At 41.5% G+C, this 15566-nt stretch overlaps 1 protein-coding gene across 4 annotated transcripts in view; it reads left to right on the plus strand.

Annotated features, from left to right (window-relative positions):
• adgrd2 (adhesion G protein-coupled receptor D2) overlaps positions 1–15566 on the plus strand; it is a 150960-nt gene that overhangs the window by 118152 nt on the left and 17242 nt on the right. For all 4 annotated transcript variants that reach the window (XM_072566238.1, XM_072566237.1, XM_072566236.1 and 1 more), the window contains exons 22-24: positions 2084–2137; positions 5814–5952; positions 7389–7468. In XM_072566238.1, the coding sequence (XP_072422339.1) occupies positions 2084–2137; positions 5814–5952; positions 7389–7468 (273 nt within the window). The remainder of the gene's footprint in view (positions 1–2083; positions 2138–5813; positions 5953–7388; positions 7469–15566) is intronic.

Consider the following 15566-nt stretch of genomic DNA (forward strand, 5'->3'; position numbering starts at 1 on the left):
TAGACTGGAGGCCTGTAACCAGTGGAGTGCCACAAGGATCGGTGCTGGATCCATTACTTTCCGTCATTCATATAAATGATTTGGTTGTGAGCTTAAGAGGTACAGTTAGTAAGTTTGCAGATGACACCAAAATTGGAGGTGTCGTGGACAGCGAAGAAGGATCCCTCAAATTACAATGGGATCTTGATCAGATGGGCCAATGGGCTGAAGAGTGGCAGATGGAGTTTAATTTAGATAAATGTGAGGTGCTGCATTTTGGGAAAGCAAATCAGAGCAGGACTTATACACTTAATGGTCAGGTCCTAGGGAGTGTTGCTGAACAAAGAGACCTTGGAGTGCAGGTTCATAGCGCCTTGAAAGAAGAATTGCAGGTAGATAGGATAGTGAAGAAGGTGTTTGGTATGCTTTCCTTTAGTGGTCAGAGTATTGAGTACAAGAGATCGGAGGTCATGTTGCGGCTGTACAGGACATTGGTTAGGCTACTGTTGGAATATTGCGTGTAATTCTGGTCTCCTTCCTATTGGAAGGATGTTGTGAAACTTGCAAGGGTTCAGAAAAGATTTACACAGATGTTGCCAGGGTTGTAGGATTCGAGCTATAGGGAGAGGTTGAATAGACTAGGGCTGTTCCCCTGGAACATCAGAGGCTGAGGGGTGACCTTACAGAGGTTTATTAAATCATGAGGGGCATGGATAGGATAAATAGACAAAGTCTTTTCCCTGGGGTCGGTGAGTCCAGAACTAGAGGGCATAGGTTTAGGGTGAGAGGGGAAAGATATAAAAGAGACCTAAGGGGCAACGTTTTTCCGCAGAGGGTACTGTGTGTGTGTGAAATGGGTTTCCAGAGGAAGTGGTGGAGACTGGTACAATTACAACATTTAAAAGGCATCTGGATGGGTATATGAATAGGAAGGGTTTGAAGGGATATGGGCCCAGGTGCTGGCAAATGGGACTAGATTAAGTTAGGATATCTGGTTGGCATGGACGAGTTGGACCGAAGGGTCTGTTTCCGTGCTGTACATCTCTATGACTCTATGACTCTAATCTGAAGGTATCAATATCTGGCCACTGTAATGTGATTTTTATCATTTTATAATTTGTTGAAATACATTTGAATTCGATGTCCTGACATAATGACAATTAGAGTTACTATGAGACTTTGAGGAAGATAGGTTGGATCTTAAAATGAATATTTTCTCACTGAACTAATAGCTTGCCTCCATATTATGTATATATATTAATGCAACTCCACCACCTTTTCCTATATGTCTGTCCTTCATAAATACTGAATATCACATGATGTTCAGTTCCCATCCCTGGTCATCCTGTCTTCATAATCACAACTATATCACACCCATTTATCTCTGATTGTGTGATTAGTTCATCCGCCTTATATCAAATGCTATATATGTTCAGGCAGAAAGCTGTGAAGCATGTCTTTTTTTTAATGTTCTTTGTCTCATTCCCACTGTTTTTCAAGGTGCTGCAGGCCTTTAAGTTTGAACATTGGTACACAATTTCCTGCCACCACCTGCCTACCTCCCTTCTCACCCTGCCCTCGAAAGGACACATTCCAAATTGCAGCTTTAATTAAAGTCAGGATTCACCTGCAATGACAATGATGCTGCATATGTGGCAGCTCAGTCTATTTCAATTATGGAGGACTGTGACCATGTTACTCCTTTTAAAATCTTATTTTTGTTAATACATGAAAGCCTATATGTTGCTTTGGGAAAGTTGGTAAACTGTCAAAGAAGGAGGAATTAACAATATGGCACAATGTTAAAACGTCTCCAGGTAGCGTTGTTAGACTTTGTGATATAGTGAATGCTTTACTTTTGAGTATTTATATCATATTATTTGCATGTGTGAAATGATTTCCTATTTCTTGGACAGTAATTTGTGATCTGCTATTGTCTACAGTGTTGTGGTTTTCCTGTAATCATTATATTTATTTTCCTAGTTTATCTATTCTGAAATGCAAACATAATCAACTCCAATTACAGAAAGATACAAACAAATATTTGATATAGACACAATTGGATACTTTGCATAAACATGATTCGACTGCATATCTTCTGCAGGTGAGAAATGCCATTAAAAGAATGAAAGAAAAGAGAAAAGCTTTGTCTTTCACAGTGAGTACAATTTGTACAAAAACTGCTCTGTTTGAATGTATTCTGCACAAGCTGTAAAATCCAAGGAAAGCTTGTAAAAGTTACCTTTAATGCAATTGTTTAGGATTGTGTTAAATGCCTTTTGATAACATTGCCTGTGTAACTCATTGAGGGCATAGCCTGTGACTTAGAAAATAATGTTATATTTCCTCTTTTAGGTGCATTGAAATGGTCAGAATTAAGACACTCTGTATTCTTAAACTTACTTTCCTTATTTTGCTACCAAATCAGGCAGTTGATTATGTCGTAAAATGGATTATTTTAATCATATGTTTATGCTATTGCTCTTTTTAACTGGTTTTGCTGAAAAATATTAAGATCCATCAAAATTTACTGGGTGGCCTGTAGCTGCACCTTCAGACAGGTAGAACACTGGGTGTCCACCTTTCACAGAACCATCCCCTGTCCCTTTGGGAAACCGGGGGATGACTGGGGATCACTTGACCCACAATAAGAGTCATATCAAGACCTTTAACAAGCTCGTGCTCAAATCCACTTTGCACAAAATGATCAATGTAAATGTGTCAGGATCCTAGCATGCCTGATAGCATTGGTATTTTTAGATCCAATCTATCTCTGATCCCAACCTTGCTCTTGCCGAAAACCTCACCTCCTATCTGCTGTTCTATTATTTAGAGTAACCAGGTTTGTTAGGAGCTTCCAGGGAGAATCTGTTGCATTTGATTGTCCAGAACATCTATATTGAATTCATCACTAAGTATGACTCCAACCAGCTGATTTTCACTGTCTTCAGTTATTCTAGAGTTCTTTGACTCCTCACTGAGTGAAGCACTGCTATGATGTCAAGGGGCAGTCACCCTCACTTACCTTATTGAGTTCAGCTCTTTTTCCATATTTGAACTGAAGCTGTAATGAGGTCTGGAGCTGAGTGAGCCTGACAGGACCCAAAGTGACCTTCAGTAAACAGGTCATTGTTAAGTCAATGCCACTTGGTAGCAGTGTCATCATTTTGTCAATGATCAATGTAAACTGTTTTAGCCAGGTTAGACTTGTTCGGTTTCGTTTTCTGCTTTTTGTATCTGGGCATTTTCCACATTGTCAGGTAGATGCCAGTATTGATAGTGTACCCGTGGGAGAAAGATCTGCTATCCTACCCACCCACAGTGTGACTACATAAAAAACACAAAAGCAGGCCTGTGAAACACAGAGATCAAGCCTGCAACGCACACAGAACACACCCACAATGCCCCAGTCTTGGCCATACAGGCTAACAAAGAAACCAGACATGGCCAAGCTACTCCAAGACCAGAGAATACACTTCCTAAACAGCCTTCACAGTAAGTTCCTAGCCCTGATTAGCACTGAGGACCCAATACCCTAAGGACAGGCTCACTTCCCATTGAAACCAATATCACATAAACAAAGAGGCAGACCGAGAGACCCCAGAAGACTTCACTCACAGGAGGAACACAATGGTCAGACCTGAATGCCAGGAGAAGGGACATTTGTACATATTCACGTGGATGGGAAATACAATGAAGAGTCCTCTAGAAGCCATTCTCACCTACTCACAGAGATGGCTGGAAACTCCTGGGTCAATTACAAATGAATTGCTGCTGCTGGAGGCTTGATTAATGTCCATTCATTATTTTCTTGTTTTAAGTGCTTTACAATTTTCACCATTGTATTGTGACTGCTTTACAATTGCCATCTTTGTCTTGTACCCCTATAAAGCCTGCCTGCACCCTCCGTTCAGGCGTCAGCATTCTGGCCATCTGTGCAGAGAATCAGTTCTGTGTCAGCCTGGTCAATTTCTCTTCTGCGATATCACTTTGTTCAATAAATCGCTTGTCAATTTCACCGCGTATCTCGCTTCTGGTCTCTGAATCATTAAGCTAAATTTCTCTGACAATACCAAACCAGCTGGCTAGGGGCGCACTAGTTCTGGAGCACAGCCTTTAGTACTATTTCTGGAATGTCATCAGGACATGTAGATGTCGCAGTTTCCAGTGCTTTCAGCCATTTGGTGATATATGGAGTGAATTGGTTTGGTTGAAGGCTGGCATCTATGATGCTGGGGACTTCTGGAGGTGACAGAGATGGATTAGCTACTCTTGTCAACTCTTGTCCAACCTTATACAAACAGAAAATTAACTTGGAGATGCAGAAAGTGTGAACACAAAGAGTATGCTCACATTTGTGTGTGTTGGAATCAACCTCCTGATGAAGGGCTTAAGCCCGAAACATCAATTCTCCTGCTCCTCGCATGCTGCCTGACCTACTGTGTTTTTCCAGCACAACAATCTCGACTAATGAACTACTCTACTCATTTCATTATTTCTAGCTACAATACAAATAAATGAGCCATAAAAATAAAAGTTGTAATCTTGAGATTAAACCAAATTCTAATCCTACATACGTATGTGAATAAAAATGAGTATTTTGAGAACTACTTTAGTTTAGTATTAAATAGGGTTTGTTTGACATGACCTTCCCTTTGCAAATCTATGTTGGTTCTCTCTAATCAGCTCAAATTTCTCTTAAGTGCTCAGTTGATCTATCTTGAATTTCAATTCCAATAATTTCCCCACAACAGATGCGAGACTAACAAGTATACTATTTCCCTGTTTCTCTTTATTAAATAATAGACATTTACAATTTTTCAATACAAAGGGTCAATTCCTGGGCAATTAGGTAATCTTTATTTAAAAAAACACAATCACTTACAAGTAATTGATTTAGTCGGTTGACCAGTAATAAGGTTACACATAATGCATGTTCGCAATGTCAGACTTCATTTTTGTTTGTATTTTGAAAATGATTCTTTATTTTGAGTTAGCAAGTAGAGTTAATAAATCAATGCGGCATCTTACTGCTGGATTCATTCTCATCATTCTTTATACTCCAATTTCACAGCTATGCACTATTATCCTCCAGCATCTGTGTCTATGCTTATAAAATATTGAATGGTGTTTACTAGCAGTAAACAGGTATCAATTGAAAAAAGCAATGTAGCTGTTGAACTGAAAAATCATTGTATTTGTCATACATAGTGTGCTATTTTATTCTAATTCAAGGAAGGGTTGATTCTTTTCAGAGCAGAGGGGCCACTACATTTTGGAGTGTAAAATAAGTGAAATAAGTTACAAGAAATGCTTTTTTTTTAGATAAAGCTACAGTATTTTTCTGAACATTTTTAAGTTCCCATTTTCACTTCTGGTGCAGCAATAACTTTGAAACTGGGAGACACTGATGTACAATGATGAAAACAAAATGTTAAGCAACAGATAGATTTACTGACAGGGATGACTAATTGCCATCTGCTAAAAAGGAATTTTCAGAATATTGCTTTCTACCTTAAAATTCTGACAAAGTATTCCAAACATTCATACTCGGCGAAGGAGTGATCCTTCCAAGATTCTGTATTAAGCAATTTTTTTAATGAGACTATTCAAAACTATTCAAATTATAATATGATTCTAAATATTAAAGTGTTTTTTCCCCACATATTTCTGCAGATCATGGCGTAATTATTAACAAGTATCCATATATCATAAGTGGATATCAGATTTCAAGACAACTTCTTCCCGCATCTCTTTCAGTTTTGGGAGTTGGCAAAAGATGGAAAACCCAGTTTGTCCACCTGTTTTGATATCCTGCTTATTTGTTGTTGCAGAATTGCACAAGCTCAAGACCATCAAGTTGTCTTACTAGTCCAAAGATGACCACCTCACTGAATGTTGGAAAATGCTCTGTTTCTGCACCTGATAAGGATACTTTGAAATCAACAACCAATAAATCAGCTTCCAGCAAAGGTAAGCATGTTCATCTGAATTATCCACTGGATCTACTCAATCTATCACTAAGATGTCAGTAAGACAGAAACAATACAAACAGCTGGGAACTGTTAGTTACACACTTTCTACAGAGTTTCTCCAATTTCCCATTACAGTGTCCATGGCAGAACCATGCAAAAGTACCCCTCTAACACTGGTTCCTAATACAGTTTGCTGTATATTCATTGAAATGACACCATGATTGAATGCTACAGTCCTAAGTAATGGTGTAAACTAATGTGAAATGCCAGATGTTGAACCACTGCTCTTTAATTTCACAGGAGTGAATTCCTGAAGGATGTAGCTAGATTATTTCCAAACAGAATTACTGGGAGATTGTGCAGGGCTCTCGTAATCTCTTGTTGGAACTTCAGTGACAGATTGCTGGAAACCGCAGAGAAATGTGGAAAGCCCCATTTGAGCCTTTCTTCACATTTTCTTTTCATGGCCTGTCCACCAAAGTTACAATGGAAGATGGATTTCAGCACTCCTGTGACCATCCTTCTCTCCAAGCTCCAACATGCTGCCTGTTCTCAGCTGCAGGCTCCTTTTTCCTGTTGCTAGAGAAAGCTATCTCTCTGACACTCCCCATCACCCTTGGCAATGCATGAAAAGATTTCTTTAAGTAAAGCTGGGCATAGCTTTGAGCATCTGGACTCTGTTTTGATCTTGCATGCCTCTACCTGCCTACTTTTTCAAATTGCATCTTTAGATTGTCTCTTTAAATGCTGGGGTTGAGATTGCATTATGCAAGGCCACTGTTGCTGAATAGCTGGGTAACCCAAAAGCTAGACAGTGATGAAGGTAGTAGCTGTGTTTGACAGTCATTCATGGATGTTCAGAATGTTGGATTCTTCTTGTCCCAGCTCATCTCATTAGTATCAGGAATAATACTTCTGAGCCTTCTCTGCATGTTCTCTCTAAATTTTTAAAAAGCTTTTTAATATGAATTCTCCCTTAATTCTATTCAATATCTCCCCCCACTAAACTATTCACAAATTTTGGGGTTAATGCTGCACAGGTTTCATGGTGATTATATTTTGAAAATGAAATCCCGAAGAAAAAATGTCTTTAGCAGGTCTGTCATTTATATTTAAATTTGTTAAACACACTGAAAGCTGTTGAGGCCAATGATGATAAAAATGCTATAAGTGTGACCAAAATCCACAGCCCAGGACAGAACAAAGCCAGCCATGAAATAGTCCTTAGCCTATACTGGATCCAACATCATTGTACAATTACAACAGTCCTTTAATGTTTCACAGGGGCTCAAGGTATGGTCTAAAATCATATTTATAAAGTGCTTGTCCCTTACGTTCTGTTATGGCAGGACTAGTCAGTATTCCTAATATTTATGCATTGGTTACTCAAACCTTTCAATTTCATCACTAATTCGTTATTGGATTCTATTTTAGGGGCATCCATGATTTTCAACAGGGAAAATGGAGCAGAAGATGTGATGTGGATCTCAGAAAGCTTAGTTCTTGACAAAACAGTGAGTAAGCTCTGATCTACTGGTTGATAAGAGATTAATTCCATAGAAAGTTAACCATTTTGATGCCAATTCATTAATTAAAATAATTTACATGAATTATAGCAGCTTCACAAGATTATCCAATGCACAGCTATAATTACTAGTAAATTTCCAGCTTCAATTTTCAGACTATGTTGAGTTAATTAAGCGTAGCACGTGTGACAATTGGCTTGTAATTTGCTCATTCCTGATGAAGGGCTTTTGCACAAAACGTCGATTTTCCTGCTCCTCAGATGCTGCCTGATCTGCTGTGCTTTTCCAGCACCACTGTAATCTTGACTCCCATTTGCCTCAGTGTACTCGGCTAGGGGATAATCTTGTTGGTTTCATGCTCCCAATTTAATGATCCCTCCTGGAAGTGCAAATGCTTGGATGTCAGTTGTGCTCCTATGCTCTGGATACAGAGCATTATCCTCTGCCATTTCAGCCTACAAGCCGACCCCATCACCAGGGATATATTTCCCTCCCCAGTCCTATCTGCATTCCACAGAGATCATTCCCTCCATGACTCCCTCGTTAGGTCCACACACACCACCCCCCTGACCCCACCAACCCACCCTACAAGTCCGCAATTTCCTTTGCTGCCGCAACAGGCATAAAACCTGTGCCCACACATCTCCCCTCACATCTGTCCAAGGCCCCAAAGGAGTCTTCTACAGCCGGCAGAGATTTACCTGCATATCCACACATGTCATCTACTGTGTCCGTTGCTCTTGATGTGGTCTCCTGCATACTGGGGAGACAGGACACCAACTCACGGAACATTTCAGGGAACATCTCTGGGACACACACACACACCAAACAACCCCACTGCAACTCCCCCTCCCACTCCGCCAAAGACATGCAAGTCCTAGGTCTCCTCCATCGCTAAATCCAAGCCACCCGACGCCTGGAAGAAGAACGCCTCATCTTCTACCTTGCTTCCAACTGCACAGCATCAACATCGACCTCCAATTTTCTCATCTCCCCTCCTCCCACCTCATCCCAGATCCAACCCTCCAACTTGGCACCACCCTCTTGAACTGTCCTACCTGTCCATCTTCCCACCTCTCTGCTGTATCCTCCTTTCCAACCTATCACCATCACCCCCACCTGCATCTACCTATCACCTACCCAGCTACCTCACCCCCAACCCCACCCTCCTATTTATCTCTCAGCCCACTTCCCTCCCCTCAGTATTCCTGATTTAGGGCTTATGCCTGAAACATTGATTCTCCTGCTCCTCGGATGCTGCCTGACCTGCTGTGCTTTTCCAGTGCCACACTTTTCAACTCCTGTCATCTTGGAACCAGTTGTCACTTGCTGATGGTGCTGGATGGTAAGTACTAGGGGATCACTCCATGTAGAATTGCATCATTCTGGAGACAGACGGCAAGTTGGAACTAACAAGACACATTTATATTGTGTGTTTAATGCAGCAACATGTCCTGAGGCACTTCATAAAAGTGGTTCAAACGTTTGGTGCTGAGCCGCAGCAGGGAATATCAGAATAGATAATCAAAGATTTGCCAAAATAAGTAGATTTTAAGGAACGTCCTAAGAAAGGAGACAGAGAAGCTGATGTTTAGGAATAGAATTTCAGAGGCTAGGACCCAGGTAGCTGAATGATGGAGCAATTAAAATTGGCGATGTGCCAGAATGGGGAGAGTGCAGAGAACATGAAGGCCTTTATGACTGGAAAGAGGGTCTAGAGATAGGGAAAGCCATGGCTTTGAGGGATTTAAGAGGAAGGTTGAAAATGTTGAGATGTTATTGAACTAGGAGCCATTGTAGGTCAGTGACCATGGGGCTGATGGGTAAACAGGGCAAGGGAGAAGTTGAAATAGTGTAGTAGAGTTTTCAATGATCACAAGTTTCTCCACAGTGCAAGATAGGGGTGTGGCTGGGAGACCACGAAGGAAATCAAGTTTGAGGTAACAAAGACATGGGTGAGTGTTTCAGCAACAGATGAACTGATGTAGGAGTGGAGTCAGGTGATGATACAAGGTGAGATTTGTAGGGCTCAGTGATGGAGCACATACGTCATCTAAACCTCAGATGATACCTGAGAAACAAATGGTTTTTTTTGAGCCCCAGCCAGTTGCTAAGCAAAGTGATAAACTAAGTTGCCAGGATGCAGACCTTGGGTGGGGAACCAAAGCCAATAGCATTGGTCATCCCTGTATTGGAGGAAGCTTTTACTCATCAAATATCAGTTGTTTAAGCACTGTGATGAGTCAAGATTGTGGAGGGTCAGGAGGGGTCATGGTGAGATGGAATAGAATGGTGGTAATGTACACGTGGATAACAATTGGATATACTTTGATTAATCTGCGATGAAAGGTTGATGTTACAGAAGATATGTTATTTTCTGTAGTATTTTATTTTGTGGGATAGTCTTAATATTTGGATTCTCCCCCTATTTCTGGGTTACAAGGAAAGTATGAATATTTGTATAAACTATTATAAATTGCTTGAGAGTAAGCCAGGCAAGACTATCATTTTGATTTTCTCTTCCTTCTTCGGAGACTCTAGATTATTGTCGATAATTTTTCAGAGTGTGGCAATGATGGGGGCTGGGTGTTGGTTGGATTAGAAAATGTAATAACATGCGGTATAGGTGTGTGTCAATCACTGACACCTCACTTACACTTGAGACATTAAAGATATTGATTTGCACTACTCCTTCTGGAGGTGCACACTGATGTTAGAGGAGTAACTTTTAGGATTGTGTGATCAAAAATGACAACTCATTTGGAGGCAACAGAAATAAAAGTTTTACTTGCAAAGTAAAGAAGTACAAAATGAAATGTATTCAAAGTGAATTTGGGGGAGAAATATTTCACATTGAATGTACTCCCACCTACACCTTTCCTCTAAACCCATTATTGTGTTCTTTTTACTGTGTTGTGTTTGTTGTGTTGTGTTGCCATTGGCATTTCTATTGACTGTCTGCCAAGCAGTAACACACTTGATGTACAGAGCTCGTTGCTTCAGTAATTTAATTTTTATTTTTAGTAACCATTCACATATTTTATTAACTTTATAATAAATAATTTGAAGTGTGCCAGCAATAGCAGCCCTTTAAAAATGTTGCGAAGAATTGTGATTTATCATAATGTTTCTCCTGCTGTGGATTTCAATTTATTTTGATCAATACAATGGACCAAACCAAAGGGAAGCAAAACAGAAGGGAGTTTATTTAATGTAAAACACTCCCCCAGCTAGTTTTTTTAAAGATAAAATCACTATCTGTATTTACACCCCTTCCTCACTCCCCCATGACACCGTGAGAGCTGAGCAATGCTGCTGTGTGGATTTTTCATTTTGTCTTCCTTCACATTATGATGCCTTTTGGTCCAAACTAAAACACTGTAGGCCTGTCAAGAAGTGGTCAGTAAATGTGTCTCATACTTTAGAGATATATAGAGATGGTACAGGCATGCGATGGCTCTGTTGGCACGAATGTCCTGTGGTCAACCCAAGTCTAAAGGAGAGCAAGGTCATAGACACCCTCTGATGTAGAGTGCTCAGGTGAGGTCCTTAATGGGGCTAATGCTGAAGATTATTGATGAATGTGTGCACTGGCTGTTGCTGGCTGCATTGGTTGACCTGACAGGCTACCTCCTATCGCTATCAGGCTCTAACTTTGCCAAGGCACTGTTCTTGGTCTATTGCAGTCCGTCCACCGCTTCCCTATCAAGCACCCTTGGAACTTTCAATGCAGATCTTTTGGCACCATTATATATGAATCCACCCAACCTGCCATTTTGTGGGTTTTATGCTTATGTAACACGCACAAATCCAAGACAGTGACAGAGATAAAGCAATGGAATCTTGCGTGGAAGAGGGCAGCTCCTCCGAATCTTTACAATCAGCATGTTGTTGCAGTCCCCTATCCACAAAAGCACCATGCCTCAGAGTTTTGCCAAGAGATCTGTGCATGTTCTGGGCACAAGCCCTTCCAAAGTTGAGGACCAGCATCTGCCCTCAGCATCAACCATTTGACAGTATTGTAGGCTGTAAGCCTGCGAGGCTGGCCCATCAGGTGGAGATCACATACCTGAAGAGGTCAATCAGACACTGTGGCATTTGATCCACGTGTGCCAAACGTCTCCTATCTGAGCACACCACATTCATGGCCTTTTGGTCATTGGGGATGGATTTTTTTCCTTCTCACTTGCAAGACAGTAACCCCACTCTCCTTCATTGTATCAGCAAAGCCTTCAGGACTATATCAGAGAACATAGGGATTGCCTAATTCCTGGTTGGTGTTCTGTTCTGAGTCCTAATGTTGGAGCAGATCTTAGAGGAATCAGCTGTGGTTTTGGTTTAATCAGAGGGCAGATCAGTAACCAGCACCTCAGTGCTAACTGCTGCCCATGTGGGTGTTTAGGGCGGCATAGAGTCATAGAGATAAACAACACGGAAACAGACCTGTCGGTCCAACTCGTCCACGCCGACCAGATATCCCAACCCAGTCTAGTTCTAGTGCCAGCACCCGGCCCATATCCCTCCAAACCCTTCCTATTCATATACCCATCCAGATGCCTTTTAAATGTTGGAATTGTACCAGCCTCCACCACTTCTTCTGTTAGCTCATTCCATACACGTACCACCCACTGCGTGAAAATGTTGCCCGTTAGGTCTCTCTTATATCTTTGCCCTCTCACCCTAAACCTATGCCCTCTAGTTCTGGACTCCTCCACCCCAGGGAAAAGGCTTAGAATAAAAAGACTATCCATGCCCTTCATGATTTTATAAACCCTTTATAAGGTCACTCCTCAGCCTCCGACGCTCCAGAGAAACAGCCCCAGCCTATTCAGCCTCTCGCTATAGCTCAAATCCACCAACCCTGGCAACATCTTTGTAAATCTTTTCTGAACTCTTGCAAGTTTCACAACATCTTTCTGATAGGAAGGAGACCAGAATTGCCTGCAATTTTCCTGGCTAAACCAATGCCCTGTACAGCCGCAACATGACCTCCCAACTCCTGTACTCAGTACTCTGACCAATAATGGAAAGCATAACAAACACCTTCTTCACTATCCTATGTACCTGCGACTCCACTTTCAAGGAGCTATGAAACTGCACTCCAAGGTCACTTGGTTCAGCAACACTCTCTAGGACCTTACCATTAAGTGTATAAGTCCTGCTCTGATTTGCTTTCCCAAAATGCAACACCTTGCATTTATCTAAATTAAACTCCATCTGCCACTCTTCAGCCCATTGGCCCATCTGATCAAGATCCCATTGTAATCTGAGGTAACCTTCTTTGCTGTCCACTGCACCTCCAATTTTGGTGTCATCCGCAATCTTACTAACTCTACCTCCTATGTTCACATCCAAATCATTCAGATAAATGACAAAAAGTAGTGAACGCAGCATTAATCCTTAAGGCACTCCAGTGGTCACAGGCCTCTAATCCGAAAAACAACCCTCCAACCAACACTCTGACTTCTACCATTGACCCAGTTCTGTATCCAAATGGCTAGTTGTCACTGTATTCCATGAGATCTGACCTTTCTAACCAGTCTCCCATGGGGAACCTTGTCGAACACCTTACTGAAGTTCATAAAGATCATGTCTGCCATTGTTCCATCGTCAATCCCCTTTATTACTTCTTCAAAAACCTCAATCAAGTTCGTGAAACATGATTTCCCATGCACAAAGCCATGTTGACTGATCCTAATCAGTCCTTGCCTTTCCAAATACATGGAAATCCTGACTCAGGATTCCCTCCAACAACTTGCCCACCACCATCAGGCACACTGGTCTATAGTAACCTGGGTTGTCCTTACCACCTTTCTTAAATAATGGTACCACGTTTGCCAACCTCCAGTCTTCTGGTACCTCACCTGTGACTATCGATGACACAAATATCTCAGCAAGGGGCCCAGCAATCACTTCTCTAGCTTCCCACAGAGTTCTAGGATACACCTGATCAGCTCCTGTAAATTTATCCACCTTTAACCATTTCAAGACATCCAGCACTTCCTCCTCTGTAATATGGACATTTTTCCCTACATTCTATATCTTCTATGTCCTTCTCCACAGTAAATACTGATGCAAAAGACTCGTTTAATATCTCCCCTGTCTCCTGCAGCTCCACACAAATGCTATTTTGCTGATCTTTGAGGAGCATTTTTGTCCTTAATGTATTTGTAAAACCCTTTGGATCCTCCTTAACTCTATTTGCCAAAGCTATTTCATGTTCCCTTTTTGCCCTCCTGATTTCTCTCTTCAGAATACTCCTACTGCCTTTATACTCAAAGGATTCACTCAATCTCTCCTGTCTATACCTGACATACGTTTCCTTCTTTTTCTTAGCCAAACTCTCAATTTCTTTAGTCATCCAGCATTCCCTATACCTACCAGCCTTCCCTTTCACCCTGACAGGAACTTACTTTCTCTAGTCTCTCGTTATCTCATTTCTGAAGGCTTCCCAATTTAAAGCTGCCCCTTTACCTGCAAACATCTGCCCCAATCAGTTTTTGAAAGTTCTTGCCTAATACCGTCAAAAGTGGCCTTTCTCCAATTTAGAACTTCAACTTTTAGATCTGGTCTATCTTTTCCATCACTATTTAAAAACTAATAGAATCATGGTCGCTGGCCCCAAAGTGCTCCCCCACCGACACCTCAGTCACCTGCCCTGCCTTATTTTCCAAGAGCCAGTCAGGTTTTGCACCTTCTCTAGTAGGTACATCCACATACTGAATCAGAACATTTCTTGTACGTGCTTAACAATTTTCTCTCCATCTAAACCCTTAACCCTATCGCCATCCCAGTCTATGAATCCCCTACCATAACCACTCTATTATTATTACAGATAACTGAGATTTCCTTACAAATTGCTTTCTCAATTTCCCTCTGACTATTAGGGGGTCTATAATACAATCCCAATAAAGTGATCATCCCTCTCTTATTTCTCAATTCCACCCAAATAACCTCCCTGGATGTATTTCCGGGAATATCCTCCCTCTGCGTAGCTGTAATGCTATCCCTTATCAAAAACGCCACTCCCCCTCCTCTCTTGCCTCCCTTTCTGTCCTTCCTGTAGCATTTGTATCCTGGAACATTAAGCTGCCAGTCCTGCCCAAATCTGAGCCATGTTTCTGTAATTGCTATGATATCCCAGTCCCATGTTCCTAGCCATGCCCTGAGTTCATCTGCTTTCCCTGTTAGGCCCCTTGCATTGAAATAAATGCAGTTTAATTTATCATTCCTACCTTGACCTCTTCTTTGTTGCTGCCTGCCCTGACTGTTTGACTCAATTCTTTTCTCAACTGTAACAGTCTCAGGTTGATTTCTTTCCTCACTATCTCCCTGGGTTCCACCACCCTCCCTTCTCCTATGCACCAGCTCCTCAGCCATGCATTCGTCTGCTCTATCCTCCTATTTCTACCCTCACTAGTTCATAGCACCAGCAGTAATCCAGATATTACTACCCTCAAGAACCTCCTTTTTCAATACCTACATACTATATTCTCCCTTCGGCATCTCATCCTTTCCCCTTCCTATGTCGTTGGTTCCAATGTGAACAATGACCTCCTGCTGCTCCCCCTCCCCCAACCCCTTGAGAACATTCTGCACCCTCTCTCAAACATCCTTAATCCTGGCACCAGGGAGGCAACACACCATTCTGATTTTTCACTATTGGCCACAGAAACATCTGTCTGTGCCGCTGACTAGAGAGTCCTCTATCACAATTGGAAGGATTCTCTGGCTGCCTCACTGTGAATATTGTAGTCCATCAGGGAGTTGTTTCCTGTTGTGTTGCAGGATGAACAAGTAGGTGTTTACTTCCAAGGAGTGATGTGAAGTTAGATCTCTCCAAGCTATTCTGTATCAGGATTTATTTCATTTAGAAAATCTTCACTCGAGTTTGTTGGAAAAACCACTTACTTCTTGTGTCTAGAGTGTCCCTTTAAAGCATTTAGTCTCTTTAAAATCAGTTGTTTGTTTTCCCTTGCATTATTTCCCAGTGCGGTCTGCACTCAAATGGAAACACAAACACAAAAGCCAACATTCAATCATTCACCCACTTCATTTGAATTAACACTGACCAAGTAAGGTGAAG

This window comes from Chiloscyllium punctatum, chromosome 49, assembly GCF_047496795.1.
Source record: "Chiloscyllium punctatum isolate Juve2018m chromosome 49, sChiPun1.3, whole genome shotgun sequence".
NCBI classification, from domain to species: domain Eukaryota; kingdom Metazoa; phylum Chordata; class Chondrichthyes; order Orectolobiformes; family Hemiscylliidae; genus Chiloscyllium; species Chiloscyllium punctatum.